Here is a 19569-nt window from a genome sequence, read left to right on the forward strand (position 1 = left end):
AGAGAGAGAGAGAGAAGATGAAGCAGGCTCCCTGCGGAGCAGACAGCCCGATGTGGGGCTTGATCCCAAGACCCTGGGATCATGACCTGGGCCAAAGGCAGAGGCTTTAACCCACTGAGCCACCGAGGCGCCCCAAGACCCAGATTTTAAATTGAAGCGTGGGATGTTCTTTAAGTGACAGTATGACTTTTTGTTGATTCTTTTTTTACTTTGGAAACTCAGTGTCTTTGGGTATCCTCTGCTGTCATGTTACAGTTTCAAGGTTCTACAGGGGCAGTCCAGTTGGTCTAAGCTTGGTTTTTCGAAACTTCCATTTGTTTATAAGGTGAATTCAAAGCAAACTGTAGTTCGCATAGGAACACAAATGTATACAGACATAATAGGTAGTTTAGGGAAGTTCATCCACACTGTATCAGAGTGGTAGATGAAATGTCTCAACAGCCTTAAACATGAAGAAAAAAGAAACGGTCTCTGCAGCTATTCAGACTCACTATAGGAATAAAAGGCAGAAAAGTTGAGGATAAAAATGTAAGTATGGCTACAGCAAAGGCTATAGAACCAACTGTTTTCTGTTGGGGAGAGACCGTCCAGTTAATTCTTTATCATAAAGACTGGTAGAACCTGGTAGACAATAAAATCAGTAAAATATTTGAATTAAGACGACAGAAACATTGCATTGTAGTATCTGCAAGAAGGCAAAAAGGAACTTAATGTAGGGATGAGAGATACTGAAAAGTTTATAGTAAGCAAGAAATAAACAAAATGGAGACTGCGTGTGAACTATTATTATACTTGTCATTTATATATACTGTTTTGTTCCAGATAGTATATAAAAGCCTTAGAGAGGAATATAGCAAAATATAAAATGTAATTAAAAATAAGCAGATGAGGAATACACAGAAGGATAAAATAAGGAGTGCCTGGAAGCATAGTTCACAAAATGCACCATGAGTTCTTGCTTATTTGATAGAAGGAGAACTTGGCTTTGAGCTTTCTAGAAGATATCGGAGAGAGGAAAACTAGGGATTTTTACAGTGACTTTTTACATCCAAGTCAATTAAGTCACCCAGGAACTGATCCTAAGGTCAGAGAGAAGTTGATTGAATTACTGACCATTTATGGTCTTCATAAAAGACATTATACTATCCTCAACAACTTGCTTACAATAAATAAGTCATCAAGTTCTTATGGCTCTTAACTACCTGATTCTTGGTAGGTTGATGGGATAGCTCAGAAGTAATTCAATAAAAGTAGTTCTGTAGGAGGCCAAAATGATATAATTAAGGTATTCATGTGGGTAAAAAGACACTATTAATCCGTTTTTTTTTTTTTAAATATTTTTGTGATCAAGATGAGTAATAGGGTTTTGAAAGGTTCTTGTTTCATTTTAATTCTTCCTGATTCTGTATTTCTGATTAGGCTATCTGTACTTTCTTAATTATGAAGTCTATAAGGATTTTGAAGAACAGACCCCTTCAGGACGGGTAGAGAGTATCTACAGTTGGTTACCACTGACTTCTTGGAGAAGTTAAGAATCCTGTCTTCAAATCCCCACCTCGTTTCTTTTCAGGAACAGGATGACTATTTAGCAGAATTGCTTCTAAAACCAGTTCTTTTTGTCATAGGAGTACTTAAACTCTTCCTTTGACCTGTTGATTATAAGATTATGACACTCATATTAATATGCCTTTTTTTTTTTTTTAAACCAGCATACCTTTCTGAAGCCATGAAGCTCACACAGTCTGAGCAGGTGAGATAGTTTCTTAATATTTTTGTGGTAAGGGTTAGAAGGATTTTCTTGTGGGGACTTGAACTGTATATAAAATAAAATACTGTGCCCCTCTCAGAACACTGTAGTCCAAAATACATAAGATGCAAAAGAGAAGAGTACTTCAGAAATTAAAACTCAGTGAACTGCTGTCAGTGTTCCAGACATGGCATGCAGAAACTTGTTTTCTCTTTGTTACTCCTAGATCTTGGGTCACTAAATGTGTTCCCTAGAGACTTCTGGGGCCTTTCCTGAGCATTGACTCATGGAGAGTAAGCAGGTCTGGTCAAGGGGAAACCAGTTGGCCTCCCCTTTGCATGCTAAAAATAATTTAAATCTGAATTTGTCTTTTCCTGAATTCCTAAGCAGTTATGGTACCTTTAAATTTTGTTTCACTAATGGCTTTAAATTTCTTCTGTGTTTGGGGAGGGCCTACCTAGGTTTTGAAAATACCTTTATCCAAAGATGATTTTCTGATTAAAAAGCGGCAGGGTACATAGGAGGTACTCAGTAGTGTCTGTCTAATTGAATTAAGGAGATTCTTTCTGTAAGAGGATATCAGTGGGCCGGGAAAAAATACCACTTTCTCAGACTGAACCAAGAGAACCTAAAAGTTATGTTCTATTCTATGCTCTTCCCTTTGAATGTATAGAACTGCTCATGTTAGCCATGTAATATAAACATACACTGAGCCTCCTTAACCCCATTAATAAAAAGCTGGAGCGCCTGGGTGGCTCAGTCAGTTAAGTGTCTGACTTTTTTTTTTTTTAAGATTTTATTTATTTGTCAGAGCACAAGCAAGGGGAGCAGCAAGCAGAGGAAGAAGCAGATTCCCTTTTGAGCAAGGAGCCTGACCGGGACTCGATACCAGGATCCCAGGATCATGACCTGAGCCAGAGGCAGCCACCTAGGTGTCCCTGAAGGTCTGACTCTTGATTTCAGCTCAAGTCATGCTCTCAGGGTCCTGGGATTGAGCCTCACTCTGGGCTCTGCATTCAGCCTGAAATCTGTTAGAGATGCTCTCTCTCCTTCTCCTCCTTCCCCCCTGCTCTCTAAATCTCTCTCTCTCTAATAAATAAAGTAAATCTCTGGAAAGATCTTAACTAGTTGTAGAATGAATGTTTAAAGAGGAAAGTTTTTTAATTTTAAGCTAAGTACAAATGGCATTTCAGAGAGGTAGGGCCATTCAAAAAAAAGTCTTACTCAATGTGTTGATTTGGAAAGGACTTCTGACTTTCTGAATGAATGGGGTTTTGTTTATGAATTAAAAAAAAACAGCTTATCTAAGGTAGAAAGGCCCAATTATTTTGTTTTTGCTTTTTTGTTTAAAAAATTTTAAAACCTAGCGGAATAGAATTCTCATTGAATCACATTATCATTATTTTTTAGACCACTATTTTTCTCACTTAGAACTTTTTAAAAGCACCCAGTAAATATTGTTAACAGAATACCTGATAGTATTTTAAACAAAATATTAAAGCTTTTTTTTGTATACTCTACTGTGAATATGTTACCTTTACAAATAGAAAATTGTTAAATTTTCCACAAATACTCATTGACAAAAAACACAGTATAGAAAATGTGGAAAATACATATTGTTGAGTCTTGAACAACTTGAGACTTAGCTGTGCCAGCTTCCTAAATAGTAGAAAATCTGCCTGTAGCTTTTGCTCCCTCTACCCCCCGCCAAACTTAATTACTAATAATCTACTGTTGACCAGAAACCTTAACGATAACATAAACAGTTATTTGCACATACTGTGTATGTTGTTTAATTATATACTGTATCCTTATTACAAACATAAGCTAGAAAAAAAATACTAAAATCACAAGGAAGAGAAAATATGTTGAGTACTGTCTTGTATTTGTTGACATAGTAAGTTTCTGTTGTCTACAAGATTGTTGTTACTGCCAACATCAGTACTGTAGATGTTAATATGTATTACTGACACAAGACATCAAAAATGAAAATGTGAAAAAAAACCTCATTTATTTACAGGTATAACAATGCATGCACTGATAACGAAGAAGCGGCAAGATGATTGCTTTATGGTAGACTAGCCTGAACACTAATGTATGAGTCATTCATTATAGAATATTTATGGTGTATAGTATTACAGTGGTATTGGAAACATTGTTACATTTTTGAAAACCCACTTAACGTGATGGTAGGCTAACATGTGGTTTCTCCCACTTATGGGAGAGGTGGACTGAATGGTAATATAACTCTTTTAAAGCAAAGGCATAAAATGGTAAGAAAACATTATACCCATGTAAAGACTGCTTCCACACAAGTCTTGCGCTCGGTGTCAGACACAATGAGTACTTCGGCGATGAGGAGGACACAAACTGTTCATACAGTTCTTTCTGCATAGTTACTAGATTTTCACATGAAGCTGCTCGCACAGAGGTTAAGTTCATTAACTATATGGCATGCTGACGAGTTACTACTCTTCATTAAGTGGAAGGAGATCATAAGGTTTTTGCATTACCATCATAAAAGGTTTTGTTTTTTTTTAAAGATTTTATTTATTTATTTATTTGATAGAACAGTCAGCGAGAGAGGGAACACAAGCAGGGGGAGTAGGAGACAGAGAAGCAGGCTCTCTGGTGACCAGGGAGCCCGATGTAGGGCTCGATCCCAGGATGCTGGGATCATGACCTGAGCCAAAGGCAGACGCTTAAGTGACTGAGCCACCTGGACACCCTGGTTTTGTTTTGTTTTTTCTTTTTTTTTTTTTTTAAAGATTTATTTATTTGACAGACAGAGATCACAAGTAGGCAGAGAGGCAGGCAGAGAGAGAGGAAGGGAAGCAGGCTCCTTACTAAGCAGAGAGCCCGATGCGGGGCTCAATCCCAGGACCCTGAGATCATGACCCGAGCCAAAGGCAGAGGCTTTAACCCACTGAGACACCCAGGTGCAGCTTGTTTTGTTTTTTTAATAGGTATTTATTTGTTCACAAATGAGGTTGGCTGAGCTCAGCTGATCAGTTGTGGGTTGGGGGGAGTGGGCAGCTCTTGTGTAGTCAGACGGTGGCAGCTGGTGATGTTGTCTCCAAGGTGGCTTCTTTCCGGTGGCTGGGCTAGGGAGACTTACAGGGCCTGAGACAGGCAGAGCTCTTCAGGTAGCACAGCAGTGATATCCTCCTCTACTTCCCCCTCCTCTTCTCTCTGGTCTCTGTAATCTGGCCATGTGGCAGTTGAAGTTTCCCAGCATGATCCCTCCTGCTCTGTTCCTTGAATTGACCACAAAGGCCCACCCACGTTTGAGGGGAGGGGTATTAGACTCTGTCTCTTGACTTTTTTTTTTTTAAAGATTTTATTTATTTATTTGACAGAGAAAGAAAGCACAAGCGGGGAGAAGCAGGCTCCCCCCTCTGAGCAGGGAGCCCAGTGTGGGGCAGGGTGGATCCCAGGACCCCTGGCACTCCTGGGTCATGACCCCAGCTGAAGGCAGACTGCCAATGACTGAGCCACACATGCGCCCCCTCTTTACATGTTTTAAAACCACCACACTGGGGCTGTACTGCCCTGGTTGGTCCACACCTCAGTTTTGCCTTTTGGCTATGTGACCTTGAGCATGTTCCTGAGAGTGTCTCCCTCAACTTATTTATTTGTTTGTTTGTTTATAAGTTTGGTTGATAATACAGTATTATATTAGTTTCAGGTACACAATATAGTGATTTGACAATTCTGTGTATTCAGTGCTGACCATAAGTATAGTCCCAGTCTCTCACCATATAGTGTTACTCCAGTATTAATATTGATTGAATTCCCTGTGCTGTACTTTCCATCTCCATGACTTATTTTATAACTGAAGTTTGTACCTCTTAATCCCCTTCACCTGTTTGTCCCATCAACCCATCCCCCTCTCCTGTGGCCACCACCATTTCTCTGTATTTGAGTCTGTTTCTGTTCATTTGCTTTTTAGATTCTACCTACAAGTAAAATCATACAGTATTTGTCTTATCTCTGTCTTAATTTGTTTAATGTGAGACCCTCTAGGCCCATCCGTGTTGTCATAGGTGGTAAGATCACATTCTTTTTAATGGCTGTGTAATATTCTGTTATTTACATAGACCACATCTTTTTTTTATCCATTCATCTATCCATAGACACTTAGGTTGTTTCCATATCTGGGCTATTGTAAATAATGCTGCGGTGAACGTAGGGGTGTGTAGATCTTTTCCAGTTAGTAAACATTTTTCTTTTCTTTGGGTTAATACCTAGTAGTGGAATTACTGGATTGTGTGGTGGTTCTATTTTTTAATTTTTAAGGAACTGCCTTCCTGGCTTCCATAGTGGCTCCACCAGCCACACAGGAGGGTTCCTTTTTCTCTACATCCTTGCTGGTACCTGCTGCGTCTTGTGTTGTTGATTTTAGCTATTCTGACAGGTGTGAGGTGATACCTTATTGTGGTTTTCATTTGCATTTCCCTGATGGGTAGTGATTTTGAGCTTTTTTTCATGGGTCTGTTGGCTATGTGGATGTCTTTTTTGGAGAAATGCCCATTCATGTCTTCTGCCGATTTTTAAATTGGATTGTTTTTTTCATAAAGAGTTCTATGAATGCTTTATATATTTGGATATTAACCCCTTATTGGATTCATCATTTGTGAATACCTTCTTCCACATTGTAGGGTGTTGCCTTTTCATTTTGTTATAGTTTTTGTTGTGCAAAATTTTTAATATTTTGATATAGTCCCGTTTACTTTTGTTTTTGTCGTACTTGCTTGAAGAGACAGATCCAAAAAATAATCCCTGAGAACATTAAAGAACTTACTGCTTAGGTTTTCTCCCAGGAATTTTGTGGTTTCAGGTCTCGCGTTTAGGTCTTTAATTCATTTTGAGTTTATTTTTGTGGGTGGTATAAGAAAGTGGTCTAATTTCATGCTTTCGCTTGTAGTGGACCAGTTTTATTAAAGAGACTGTCTTTTCCCCATTGTATATTCCTGTCTCCTTTGTCATAGATTTACTATATGTGCATTTATTTTTCTGATCTCTGTTCTGTTCTGTTTGGTTTATGTGTCTGTTTTTGTGCCATACCATACCATTTTGATTACATCGCTTTGCAGTGTAGCTAAATCTGGGAGTATAGTACCTCCAGCTGTGTTCCCCCCTCCTTTATTTTTTTAAGATTTTCTTTATTTTGAGAAAGAGAAAGAGGGAGAGAGCATGAGTGGGGGGAAGGGGCAGAAAGAGAGGGAGAGAGAGACTCCCTGCTGAGCTGGGACACCCCCCCCCCAAACTCAGGGAGATTATGACCTGAGCCGAAGGCAGACACTTAACCACCTGAGCCATCCACACACCCTGGTTATAAATTTATTTTTAGGTTTTTTTATTTTTGATAGAACTGTAGATGTGACTGTTCTCTTAATTTCTGCTACTTTGATATTAGTGTCTAGAAACGTGATGGATTACTGTATATTTTCTGTCTGCAACCTTACTGAAATCATTTATTCTGATACTTTTCTGGTGGCTTCTTATGGGTTTCCTGTATATAGTATTGTGTCATCTGCAAATAGTGATGATTTTACCAGTTTGGATACCTTTTATTTCTTTCTCTTACTGCTGGGGCTAGGACTTTGGTATTAAATTGAGTAAGTGGCAAGAGTTGATACCCTTATCTTGTTCCTGATCTTGGAAAACTTTCAGCTTCTAACTGTTGAGTATGATGTTAGCTGTGGGTTTTTCATATATGACCTTTATTAGGTTGAGTTATATTCCCTCTAAAGTCATTTTGTTGAGAGCTTCTTTATGAATAGAAGTTGAAATTTGTCAAATGCTTTTTCTGCATCTCTTGAGATGATTGTATGATTTTTTTTATCTTTCATTTTGTTAATGTGGTATATCTGGTTGATACATCTGCAGATACTGACCATCCTTGGATCCCTGAAATAAATCCCACTAGATGGTGGTGTGGTGGATGATCCTTTTAATGTGTTGTTGATTTGGTTTGCTAATACTTCGTTGAGGATTTTTATATCTGTGTTCATCAGGAATATCAGCCGGTAATTTTCTTTTTTTTCTTTGTCTGATTTAGGTATTAGGATAATGCTGGCCTCATAGAATTTGGAAGCTTTTCTAGCTCTTCTGTTTTTTGTAATAGGTTTAGAAGGGTAGATATTAACTCTTCTTAAAATGTTTGGTAGAATTCACCTCTGAAGTCATCTGGTCCTGGACTTGTTGGGAATTTTTGATTATAGATTCTGTTCAGGTACTAGAAACCAGTCTGTTTAAATTTTTCAATTTCTTCCTGCTTTAGTTTTGGGAAGTTATGTTTCTAGGAATTTATCTATTCCTTCTAGGTTGTCCAGTATGTTGACATGTAATTTTTTGTAGTAGTCTCCTAAAATCCTTTGTATTTCTGTGGTATTAGTTGTAACTTCTCTTTTCCTTTCTGATTTTATATGTAAGTATCCTCTTTTTTTCTTGACGAGTGTTGCTGAAGGTTTATCAGTTCTGTTATCTTTTCAGAAAACCTGCTTTTCCTTTATCTCTTCTGTTTTTTAAAATGTTTCACTTATATTCACTCTGATCTTTATTATCTCCTTCCTTCTATTTACTTTGGGCTTTGTTCTTCCTTTTCTAGTTCTTTAGGTGAAATTTTTGTTTTCAAGGTTGTCAGTATCACTGTTAATTTCCCTTTTGTTTTTGCTGTCTCTCATAGTCTTTGAACTGTTGTGTTTCATTGCTCCATGCCTTCTTCTGGAGTCCTCTTTGATTTTTCTTTTTTTTTTTTTTTTTTTTTTTTTTAAAGATTTTATTTATTTATTTGACAGAGAGAGATCACAAGTAGATGGAGAGGCAGGCAGAGAGAGAGAGAGAGGGAAGCAGGCTCCCCGCTGAGCAGAGAGCCCGATGCGGGACTCGATCCCAGGACCCTGAGATCATGACCTGAGCCGAAGGCAGCGGCCCAACCCACTGAGCCACCCAGGCGCCCATGATTTTTCTTTTTATTGACCTTGCTTAGTAGCATGTTTTAGCCTCCACGTGTTTGTGTTTTTTTTCCAGTTTTCCTCTTATAGTTGATTTCTAGTTATATGCTCTGGTGGTGAGAAAAGATGCTTGAAATGATTTCAGTCTTTTAATTCATTGTGGCCTAACATGTCAGTCTTATTCTGAAGTCTGTTGTGTGCTTGAGAAGAGTGTGTATTCTGTTGTTTCGGGATGGATCGCTCTACACGTATTTGTTAAGTCCATCTGGTCTAATGTGTTTTTCAAGGCCAGTGTTCCTTTATTAATTTTATGTCTGGATGATCTGTCTCTTGGTGTAAGTGGAGTGTTCAAATTCCCTATTACTCTGCTACTGTCAGTTTCTCCCTTTGCGTCTGTTAATATTTGCTTTATGCATTTAGGTGCTTCTCTGGTGGCTGCATCAATGTTTCCAGGTGTTTTCTTGATCCCTTTATCATTTGGAATATCATTTTCCATTCCTCCGCTTTTAGTCCGTGTGTGTCTTTAAGGTTGGAAGTCTGTCCTAGGGAACATCTACGTAGGTCTTGTTGTTTTTAATCCATTCAGCCACCCTGCCTGTTTTGATTGGAGCATTTAGTCTGTTTACATTAAAAGTAATTATTGGTTGGTATCTATTTATTGCTGTTAAATTGTTTTCTTGTTTTGTAGCTCTTCCCTTGTGATTTACTTTCTTTAGTGTTACGTTTGGATTCCTTTCTCTTTGGGTCTGCTACAGATTTTGGATTTGTGGTAACTTTGAGGTTCCTATATAATTACATGTGTATAGCTGTCTGTTTTAAGGTAGTGGTCATTTAAATTTGAATGCTTTCTAAAAGCACTACATTTTTGTTTACTTTATCACCCCTGCACACACACATTTTATATTTTTGACATCTATTTTATACTTTTTTTTTTTTTAAGATTTTACTTATTTATTTGATGGGGTTGGGGAGAGAGGGAGAGAGCAAGTGAGCACAAGCAGGGGGAGCAGCAGCAGAGGGAGAGGGAGGAGCAGGCTTCCTGCTGAGCACGGAGCACTATGTAGGGCTCTGTCAATCCCAGGACACCGAGTGGAAGAGAGGTGCCTAACCGTCTGAGCCACCCAAGCGCCCCTATTTTATACCTTGTTGTTTCTGAGTCCCTTAACTAATTATAGTAGCTTACGTCAACTTAGGTCTTTTCACCCTCATACTAGCTTCATCAGTGGTTTCCACTTCCTTTTCTGTGTTTTCCCTTGCTGATCAGATTTTTTTTTTTCCTTTCATATATTTTCTTATTTCTAGTTTTGGTCTTTCCTTTTCCATTTAAAGAATTTCCCTTAATGCTTCTTGTAAAGCTGGTTTAGTGGTGACGAGCTCCTTTAGCTTTTGTCTGTCTGGGACACTCTTCTATCTCTCCTTCAGTTCTGAATGATAGCCTTGCTGGATATTTGTTTTTTCCCTTTCAGCGCTTTGAATATATCGTGCTGCTCGTGGCCTGCAGACCTTTTGCTTAGAATCCAGCTGATTCTGGAAATGTTTAAATTGTAGATTTAAAACAGAACAAGCATCCCATACTTCTCAATAACTGAACACTTTCACTCTTTGGCAGAGGATTTGCTAACTGGATTGGATCGTCTTTGTAACAACATTGAATTTTTAGGGTTCAGGACTCAGTAACTGAACACATTTACTTTTCTTTGGCAGAGGATTCCCCTCCTGTAAAGCTACCACCAGAGGCCTAGCCTTCCCCCCTTTTGTAACTGGCATCTTGCTGGGATGTCGATGGAGTTGCATTAAACCTGTATAGTGACATTGGGAAAAATTGACACTTTTTGTATTCCAAGTCTTCTGATCCATGAGTGGGGCAGGTGACATCTGCTCTGAGCTCACCTCCCTGTGGTGGCTCAGAGGAGGGCTGGCCTTGGAAGGTCACCTGCATCCTGCTGAGCATGCATCCTGACTGCTCCTCTGCTTGCTTTGGGAGGAGTTCCCGCTTCTCCCCTCCCCATTTGTGACCTTGGCAGGGGGTCACCAGGAGCCCTGAACCCAGGGAATTTGCAGGAAGGCTTTGCACAGACAGGAGCACCAGCCAAAAGCATTTTTCTTAAAAGGCCAGAGCCTCTCTGGCATTTAGGAGATCTTGGGATTTAGGGCCTTAATTGGTCCTAAATGGAGTACTAGGAAAATAAAACATGTTCTCCATTTCCTTCCAGATGCCATAATTGATTTTATTTGTTTGGATTCTAGTATTGTTACTGTGAATCAGGGCTGTGGTGTTAGAAGCCCTGGTAAGGTCTTAGGGGTAAAATGATGACCACATTTTTGCGCTGTCTTCATGGTGGTGGTCAGAAAAACACAATTCCAGACAGGAGTTTTGCACCTGCCTAAAATTTGTACCATGGGATTTGTGGTCAACTCTGTTAGGGTTTTTTGGTCTACCTCCTGTTTAGTGACAACTTGTCCAATCTGTGCTTCTACTCTGGAAACCTGAGAGTGAAACGTGGAAATTAACTTGTCCGTGATCACTCTCTTCCAGCTGTGTCCTGCACCTCACTCAGTCACCAAATAAGAGTAGATGTGTTCACTTACTAAGTAGTACGGGATGGTCGTTCTGTTTTATTCTGATATTTGCACATTTCACATCAGAACTCGTGTACATTGTGTTTTCATTTCTGAAATTGCCAAACTGTGTTTCCATGTTGCTCCGCTCAGTTGCAGCAGCGGCTCTTGTGGTGGCGGATAGCAGGCTTCACACTGCTGTAGAATGTGATCACTTTGATGGTGACAGTAAAATTGATTTCTATAATTAATAACGTCCCAGCATGTTATTTTATAATTGAGATTATACAGTTTTCATCTAAACCATAGTGCAGACATCTGTGCAGAAATGATATAAAGTAAAACCACTCTAGAAGTTAGATGTTGTTACAGAGATGAGGAAAGAGATTTACCCAAAAAATCCCCACAGAAACCTAGCTGGTAATCTTATGGGGATTCCCTTACATGTAACTAGTTGTTTTTCTCTTGCTGTTTTTAAGATTTGCTTTAATTTTTTTTTAAATTTAATTTTATTTAATAATTTTGGGGGGGGGACGGGGCATAAGCAGGGGAACAGCAGCCAAAGAAGTGTGAGTTCCTGTCTCAGCAGGGAGCCTAATTTGGGACTCTATCCCAGAACCCTGGGATCATGACCTGAGCTGAAGTCAGAGGCTTTAACCCACTGAGCCACCCAGGCGCCCCAACATTAACTTGAATTTTTGACAGTTTAATTATAATATGTCTTGGTATGGATCTCTTTGGGTTAATTTTGTTTGGGGCTTGTTTTTTATTCCTGGACCTGATGTCTGTTTTCATCCCTATGTTAAGGAAATTCTCAGCTCTTTCTTTTTCGTCTTGTTTTAAAATAAAAACTATTTTTAAAGCACTTTTTTAAAATTTCAGGGGTAGAATTTAGTGACTCGTCAGGTGCATGTAACACACAGTGTTATGATGAGATCACACGTGCCCTCCTTAATGCCTATCACCCAGTTACCCCAACCCCCCCACCCCTCCCTTACACCTCTCAGTTTGTTTCCTAGAGTTTGGTGTGTCTAATGGTTTGTCTCCCTGTTTTCATCTTATGTTTCCTTCCCTTCCCCTGTGTTCATGTGTTCTGTGTCTTTAAATTCCACATATGAATGAAATCATATGGTATTTGTCTTTCTCTGACTTACTTCACTTAGCATAAAACCTTCTAGTTACATCCACATCATTGAAGATGGCAAGATGTTGTTCTTTTGATGGCTGCATAGTATCCCATTGTGTAGAACTATTTCCCATCATCTTTATCCATATGTCAGTGGACATCTGGGCTCTTTCCATAGTTTGGCTTTTGCAGACATTGTTGTTATTCTCCGTATAAGTTTTCTTATTATGCTTTGTTGTCCCAGAGATCTCTTAAATAACTGTCCTCATCCAAAACGAGTTTTTCTTTTGATGTTGATTTTGGGTGATTTCTGCCCTTTCAGATTGCAGATCTGTTCTTCTGTGTCATCTAATCTGTTTATTCCTAATAGTGTATTTTGTATTTATTGTATTCTTCTGCTCTGCCTGGCACTTTCTTCTATTATGGAGATATTTTCTGTCTCTTTGTTGACGATTTACGTTCATGCATTCTTCTCCCAAGTTCAGTGAGCATCTTTATGACCATTACTTTCAGCTGTTTATGGGGTAGATTGCTTATCTTTGTTTCATTTAATTGTTTTTCTGAGGATCTGTGTTGTTCTCTCGTTTAGAATGTGTTCTGTCTCCTTATTTTGACTGTCTTTCTATCTGTTAGGGAGTTCACCTTCGTCTCCTGGTCTTGACGGAGTGGACTTATGTAGATGTCCTTTGGGGCTCAGAAGTGCAGTCTTCCCTAATTCCCCTTGTGGCCTGCATGGACCCTCTCTTTGTGTGTGTAGGGGGGCATGACTGCTGTGGGTGGGAGTGGCCTCTGGCCCAGGTGAGGCCTAGTACTTGTTTTGAAAAAATTTGAGGTTCTGTTGAATTGCAAATATAGTATGTAAATTTTAAGTGTTAGTCATTCAGAAAGGGGGATAGGATCTTGGAATGATATTCATTGGATATTACTAAAGAGACTTAAATGTTAAATGATACCTTTCCTTCTGTGTAATAGGCTCATCTGTCACTGGAATTGCAAAGGGATAGCCACATGAAACAGCTCCTTCTCATCCAAGAGAGGTGGAAAAGGGCAAAGCGGGAGGAAAGGTTGAAAGCCCAGCAGAGCACAGACAGGGAGGCGGCCACCCTGCTGCAGGCATCTCACAAGCCCTCTTCTGAGGATGCCGAGGGCCAGAGCCCCCTTCTCTCTGAGAAGTACAGCCCTGCCACCGAGAAGCATCTGCCTGAAATTCAGGGGGTCTTTGACAGGGATCCAGACACACTACTGTTTTTACTTCAGCAGAAGAGTGAGCCGGCCGAGCCGCGCATCGGAAGCAAAGCCCCCAAAGATGATAAGACAATTATAGAGGAGCAGGCGACCAAGATCGCTGATTTGAAGAGGCACGTGGAATTCCTTGTGGCCGAGAATGAAAGATTAAGGAAAGAAAACAAACAGCTAAAGGCCGAAAAGGCCAGACTTCTCAAAGGCCCAGTAGAGAAGGAGCTGGATGTTGATGCTGATTTTGTAGAAAAGTCGGAGCTGTGGAGCCTGCCGCCACATTCCGAGACTGCTGCGGCCTCCTCGAGCTGGCAGAAGTTTGCCTCGAACACGGGGAAGGCCAAGGATATTCCCATACCCAATCTTCCACCCTTGGATTTTCCGTCTCCAGAACTTCCCCTTATGGAGCTCTCGGAGGATATTCTGAAAGGATTTATGAATAACTGAAATGGAAGGCCATAAAAAAGCTGAGAAGACAAGACAAATAATAGAGTAATACAGTTTATCCAGAAAAAAAAGGGAAAACCACACAGAGGGTAACTGCAGAGATGCGCCGGGTGGGGAGAGGCAGCGCGGGGGCCGGGAAACGCTCACTGTGAAACGCGTCACGTGTCTGATGGGGCACTCGCGCTAAGGAGTCCAGACGGGGCAGACACTAGACTCTCGGAGGCTCACTTTCTCCTGATACAAACCAAATGGCTACCTGGAATAATTTTTCGAGCAGCAGTTATTTTTCTTATCTTCAGGGTTAAAATGTATAAAAGTATGTTATGTATAATTAATCTGTAATGCCATAAATGATAATGCAAAACCTAAATAATATGGCGGCCTGAGGGGTCACCTTGTATTTGAAACATGCTTTCTATCATGCATTGACTGTATGCATTTTGTTATGCACATTTCGTTTGTTGAATAGGTGTGTAAGACACACCTTTCTAGATGAAACTCTGTGTGCCACACTTTGCACTACTCATGATATAATGAGAACCTCAAGACTATCAGGAGAAATTTAAATTTCCATTTTATGAAGAAAGGAACCAAATTGTTAGTTACGCTTTTTTTTTTTTTAAATTACCAGTTTACATAATTAATCAGGGTGCATTTTAAGTTCTAACTTTTTTGTTTATTGTTTAAATGTATCATTTGAAAGTACTAAGGAAGTATCCTTTACTGATGCATGAGTGGAAGTAATGGTAGTTGGCAGTGTTTGATTGTGAGACGTCAATAAAGTAATTGTGTTTTATACCTTTGTTGAATGTGGTCGGTAGTTGACAAGTTTTGTGTGGCTCCTCTGTTGTCAGTTCTGAATGTGAAGAGATTCAGCCAAACAATTTCTTGGTTTGTTAAAGACGTGCTTCATGATTTTGTTGTCCGTTTCTCTCATGGGGTGGTGAAAGACAGTAAGGGAGTTGCTGAGGTTTAAATGTGCCCCCTTCTTGCCCGGCTGCACGGACAGTGCTGAGGCCGCAGGCAGCTGTCCCCAGGTCCTCCTGGGCCCCGCTTGGAGCCCTGCACATGTGTACATGCGCCCTTCCTCTGCCACGTCCACCGGTATTCCAGGAGCCCGAAGGAAGGGGAGGAGGAAGAGGAGGATGGGAGCGAAACACTTGACTACGGGCCCCCTGGGTGTGTTTAAAGCCTGGACTTTGTACGCTGTGTGGAATTGTGGGCGTGCCAGACAGATGGACAGACACCACACTGCCTCAGAGACTGCCCTCAGGGACAGTGGGGCCGAGGGGTAGGACTGGGCTCAACACGTTTGGCAATGAAACTGGCAGAGTAGGATGAGATGAAGTCGAGCTTGCAGAGGCCATGCTTTTACCATGTCTCATGCTGCTGCAGGTGAAACCAAAAATAAATTCTTAAAAGTAAGACTTCTTCCTATTCTGTTCAAGTTACGTCAGTTTGTCCATCTCGGTGTTGTAATATCCCAGATTCAGAATATTGTGCTTGCCTAACGTTCTTCACAAAACTTGAAATTTAAAAGTTTGTGCCCCAGGGTCGCCTGGGTGGCTCTGTGGGTTAAACTTCGGACTCTTGATCTCAGCTCAGGTCATGATCTCAGGGTCTTGAGTTCAAGCCCCACGTCTGGTTCCAGGCTGGGCATTGAGCCTGCTTAAGCAAAATAAAACTTAGCCACCTCACCATTTCTCTCTCGAAACCGAGCTTTGCTGTATTTTGACCTGAACCTTTTCTAAGTCCTCCTCGCCCACGGACAGCGTGCCCTGGCTCCCTTCCTCTGCTCCCTTTCTGCACTTGGACCTCTGTTCTATCAGGTCCCCCCGTTCTAAGTATCTCCAGAGCAAACGCATGTTCCATGGACTTCTGCTCTGTCCTTGGTGTGAAGCCCTCACACTAGTTCGTACTCAGGTTTATCTGGTTCAGTTTCGTGTTTGAATCTGTTAATAGAATGCACGTGCCTCTTGACCACCATGGCTGGCACCTTTGCAACATCCTAGCGGTGTCTTCCATAGAGCAGATGGTGAAATAACCACTTGTTTTATTTAATTGTAAGACCCAGCTTCTGGGCACATGGCCCCTCTGCTAGCTGCTAGTTTCCCGAGTTCTGGGTCTTCGTTTAGCTTAAGGCACTGAATGGGATTTAGGAATAGCTTGTGTGCATGGAATGACAACGCATTCTGCTTGTCCGGATGCTTAGGGGGCTCTTGTTCTAACTTGTTCGGTGGTGGCGTCTCGCTGCTGAACGCAGAAAACTGGCTGCCTACGTGTTAGAAAGGCCAGAAAGTTCTTACTTTCAGCTCTTCACAGAAGGACAAAAACATTTCTTTCAGCTGGTAAGTGGTGTGTAGTAAGTCCCAGCCCTCCTGCCATGTAACCACAGGTCATCCCTCCTGCCTGGAAACTGGGCTTAAGAGAAGGCGGAAGAAGATATTTTCAAGATCTTTCCTTTAGAGCCATTGTCTGTCCCTCATGTTTTATCAAGTTTATTGAAATAATGAAAACACTTTGTCTCTAAATGAATTCAGAATGCTAAATCTATGATGTTCTGCTTTTAACATTTTGTAGGTATTTTTATATGTTTTGTCATAATTTTTAAAGCCTTTAAGACTTCTGACTTTATAATGAAACAAAATTGAGGCCCAGAAGGTTATGACTTGCATGAAGTTTTATCCCAGCTTGGGAGCAGAGCCAGGAGGAAAGTGGTCCACCAGCTCGGTGCTGCTGCTCTGGGACTGCCCAGGGCCGAGCTGGCTGGTCTCCTACTTGTGCTAAGTGACCTGGTCATTCACATTTCTCCACAGGCGCACACTGTATCCCTGTGCCTCAAGCTACTCTGCTTCCCCAGGAGAAGCCGGGGACCGCCTGCTGAAAGGTGGCTGTCCCTGCCCTCAACTGTAAAATGCCTCATCTCCTGCTTTTTGTGGGGTCCCTTTTCATTTGTGGGGAGTTGAGTAAAGTTTTGTTGTTCTAGAAGGTGAAGATGAATACTAGCTTGAGGCAGATGGTTATAACGTATTTGAAGAGTCAAGGGCTTATGAACTGTAATAATAGAGCTATTACTGGGTCATTTTAGACCAGTAGGCTACAGATGTAAAGATCAAAAGTGAGCACTATTATATTTAGTCATAATCCCAGTGTAGCCTAACTGGAGACCTCTGCAGGAGCAAGTAGCATGGTTTAAAAAAGAAGAGCAGCTTCAAGATTTGTCCATTTTAGGGTCACTGCTGAACAAGTGAGCAGTGCCATCTAGTGGATGGCGAGAAGCTTTTCTGGGTCTTGTTAGGTCAAAGGGGGAGTGTGGGCAGCAGAAGTAAAAAAAAAAAAATCCTTAATTGGTTACTAGTAAATACCTCATATTTAAATACTCCTCTAGTATTTAGTAAATAAACATTCGAGTCATTTGTAGATATGTAGCGACAAAAAAAAGCCTCAACTTAAGTCAGTGTAATCAGGCACCAGATACTTAGCTTTACTTCTGCCACTGAAACTATGAAGCAGCTAGTGCAGCCTTCACGGAGAAGCAAGGGCGATCAGAGGATGGGGACCTGGCTTTCTCGGTAGAGAACAGCATGAACAAGAAAGTACAGAGTCAGAGATGGGAAAGAGCTTGGTCAGAATCATCACAGCAAGACAGGTAGAAATCTGGTGGAGGCTCATGCAGATTGTCCTTTCATTTCCTAAAAGTGAGGGGGTTGGGATCAGGTCCTGGTCTTGAGGAGTGGAAAATACTTGGAATATGCTCTCAAGGCTAGAACTGCTCAGTAGCCCAAAGGATCTCAGCGGCTGGGGTCAGTTTTTGTGGTCCTTAGTCTGCTTCTCTGTTGCTAGGTTGGAAAAAAGAGGACAGGGTATTCTTGTTACGACATAGGGATAAAAACTGAAGGAATCAAGGATACAAATGAAAATATCTTTAAGGTTACCAAACAGTCCCAAGATACATAAAGGATATAAGACAGGGTAGGACTGAGGTACTAAAGCCTCATGAGGGGTTTCCAAAGGTAAAGGGTACTTTCTAGGAGGTTGTAATCTGAAAGGGGGTTCTTGGTTTGAGGAACCAGACAACATTTAGGCCGATGCTCCTTTGAAGTCAATTCTGCAAAGAATAATTTTGCTGCTGAGGGTATTATGAAGTCCCAGAGCCTCTCTTGCCACCAGTAGATATTTTACTGGCTTTGGATTAGATAATTGCCTCTTAGGAGGAAATGGCTGTTCAGGGAGGGGTCTGGCTATTTGAAACAGATGTGTCTGTTTCAGATGTTCTGCCCTCCGACCCTTTAGTTTTAGGGTTAAAACTAAATAAACTGTGGAGGCAGCAAGAAATCGAGTGGGACAAGGGTCGCAGACCCCTTTTCATCTTTAGGTAGTTTTCATTTATTTAAATATCCAACACTTTTTGTTTTTAAAATTTTATCTGTCAGAGCACAAGCAGGAGGAGCAGCAGGCAGAGAGAGAGGTGGGCTTCCTGCTGAGCAGGGAGCCCGATGCTGGGCTCAAGCCCAGGACCCTGGGATCATGACCTGAGTTGAAAGCAGCCGCTTAACTGACTGAGCCACCCAGGTGTCCCTAAAATACCCAACACTTTGAATACTGTAAGTTCTAGAAGGACCTTTGTTCTGCACTCTAAAAGTTGATTGAGATTTCTGGGGAAGATGGTGAAGTAGGAGGACCCTAAGCACACCTTGTCCCACAGGTACAACGAGGTAACACAGCAGTGTAAATAGCCCAGAAAACGGCCCACAGACTGGCAGAACAGACTTCACAGCTAAAGGCAGAGAAGAGGGTAGGAAGGGTGGCGTGATGTGGTCCAGTGTAAAGGGACCTGTGCGATTGTCCACAGGAGGGAGGGAACTCGGTGTATAAAGAGGAGAGAAACAGACCCTCACAACAAGCACCCCCAGGCATTGGAACCTGCACAGGGAAGATAAATCCTCAAAATGTTTGACTTTGAAAACCAGAGGGGCATAATTTTGTGAGTTCTTAGTCTACAGGGCCTAAACCTGCAACTTTGAGAGTCAGTGGGCTCAGCTCTGGGAGAACCAGGAAGGCAAGAGAAAACTGAGTCCCCACCCTTGGAGAGCACTCCAAACCACCCTGCAGAGACTGCATAGACGCAGCGATTTGAAAACCTCTGGGGCACGTGGGAGGATTTGTTTACCAATCTCAAGAGTGCATGCTGGAGGGGCAGGGATCACGAGAGACTCCTCCAGGAACCAAGGACCTAGTGGGTGCCATTTCCCTCCCCCACCACCAGCCCAGACACCTGCAGGAGCCAGTGCTGTGCCAACACTCACTACCTAACTTGCTAACAGCAGGCTCCACCCCCATATGCCCCTTTGGACATGCCCCCTCCAGGCAGGCCTCCACTCCAGGTCCCCTCCCAAAGCACACCTGTGCACAGCTTGCTACCACTGTTCGTCCTGCCCCTGCCTTCTACAGACCTGACCCCTCCAATATGTCTTTGGCAGGAGTTTATTCAAAGA

The 19569-nt window shown here is 41.5% G+C and overlaps 1 protein-coding gene across 2 annotated transcripts in view; it reads left to right on the forward strand.

Annotated features, from left to right (window-relative positions):
• LOC111144899 (nuclear receptor binding factor 2) overlaps nt 1-14877 on the forward strand; it is a 36218-nt gene extending 21341 nt beyond the window's left edge. For both annotated transcript variants that reach the window (XM_022499490.1, XM_022499491.1), the window contains 2 exons: nt 1710-1750; nt 13364-14877. In XM_022499490.1, the coding sequence (XP_022355198.1) occupies nt 1710-1750; nt 13364-14074 (752 nt within the window). In that variant the 3' untranslated portion in view covers nt 14075-14877. The remainder of the gene's footprint in view (nt 1-1709; nt 1751-13363) is intronic.
• Nucleotides 14878-19569: the final 4692 nt, after the last annotated feature.

Source organism: Enhydra lutris, unplaced genomic scaffold (genome assembly GCF_002288905.1).
Source record: "Enhydra lutris kenyoni isolate GAN:26980312 unplaced genomic scaffold, ASM228890v2 scaffoldscaffold12, whole genome shotgun sequence".
NCBI lineage: Eukaryota > Metazoa > Chordata > Mammalia > Carnivora > Mustelidae > Enhydra > Enhydra lutris.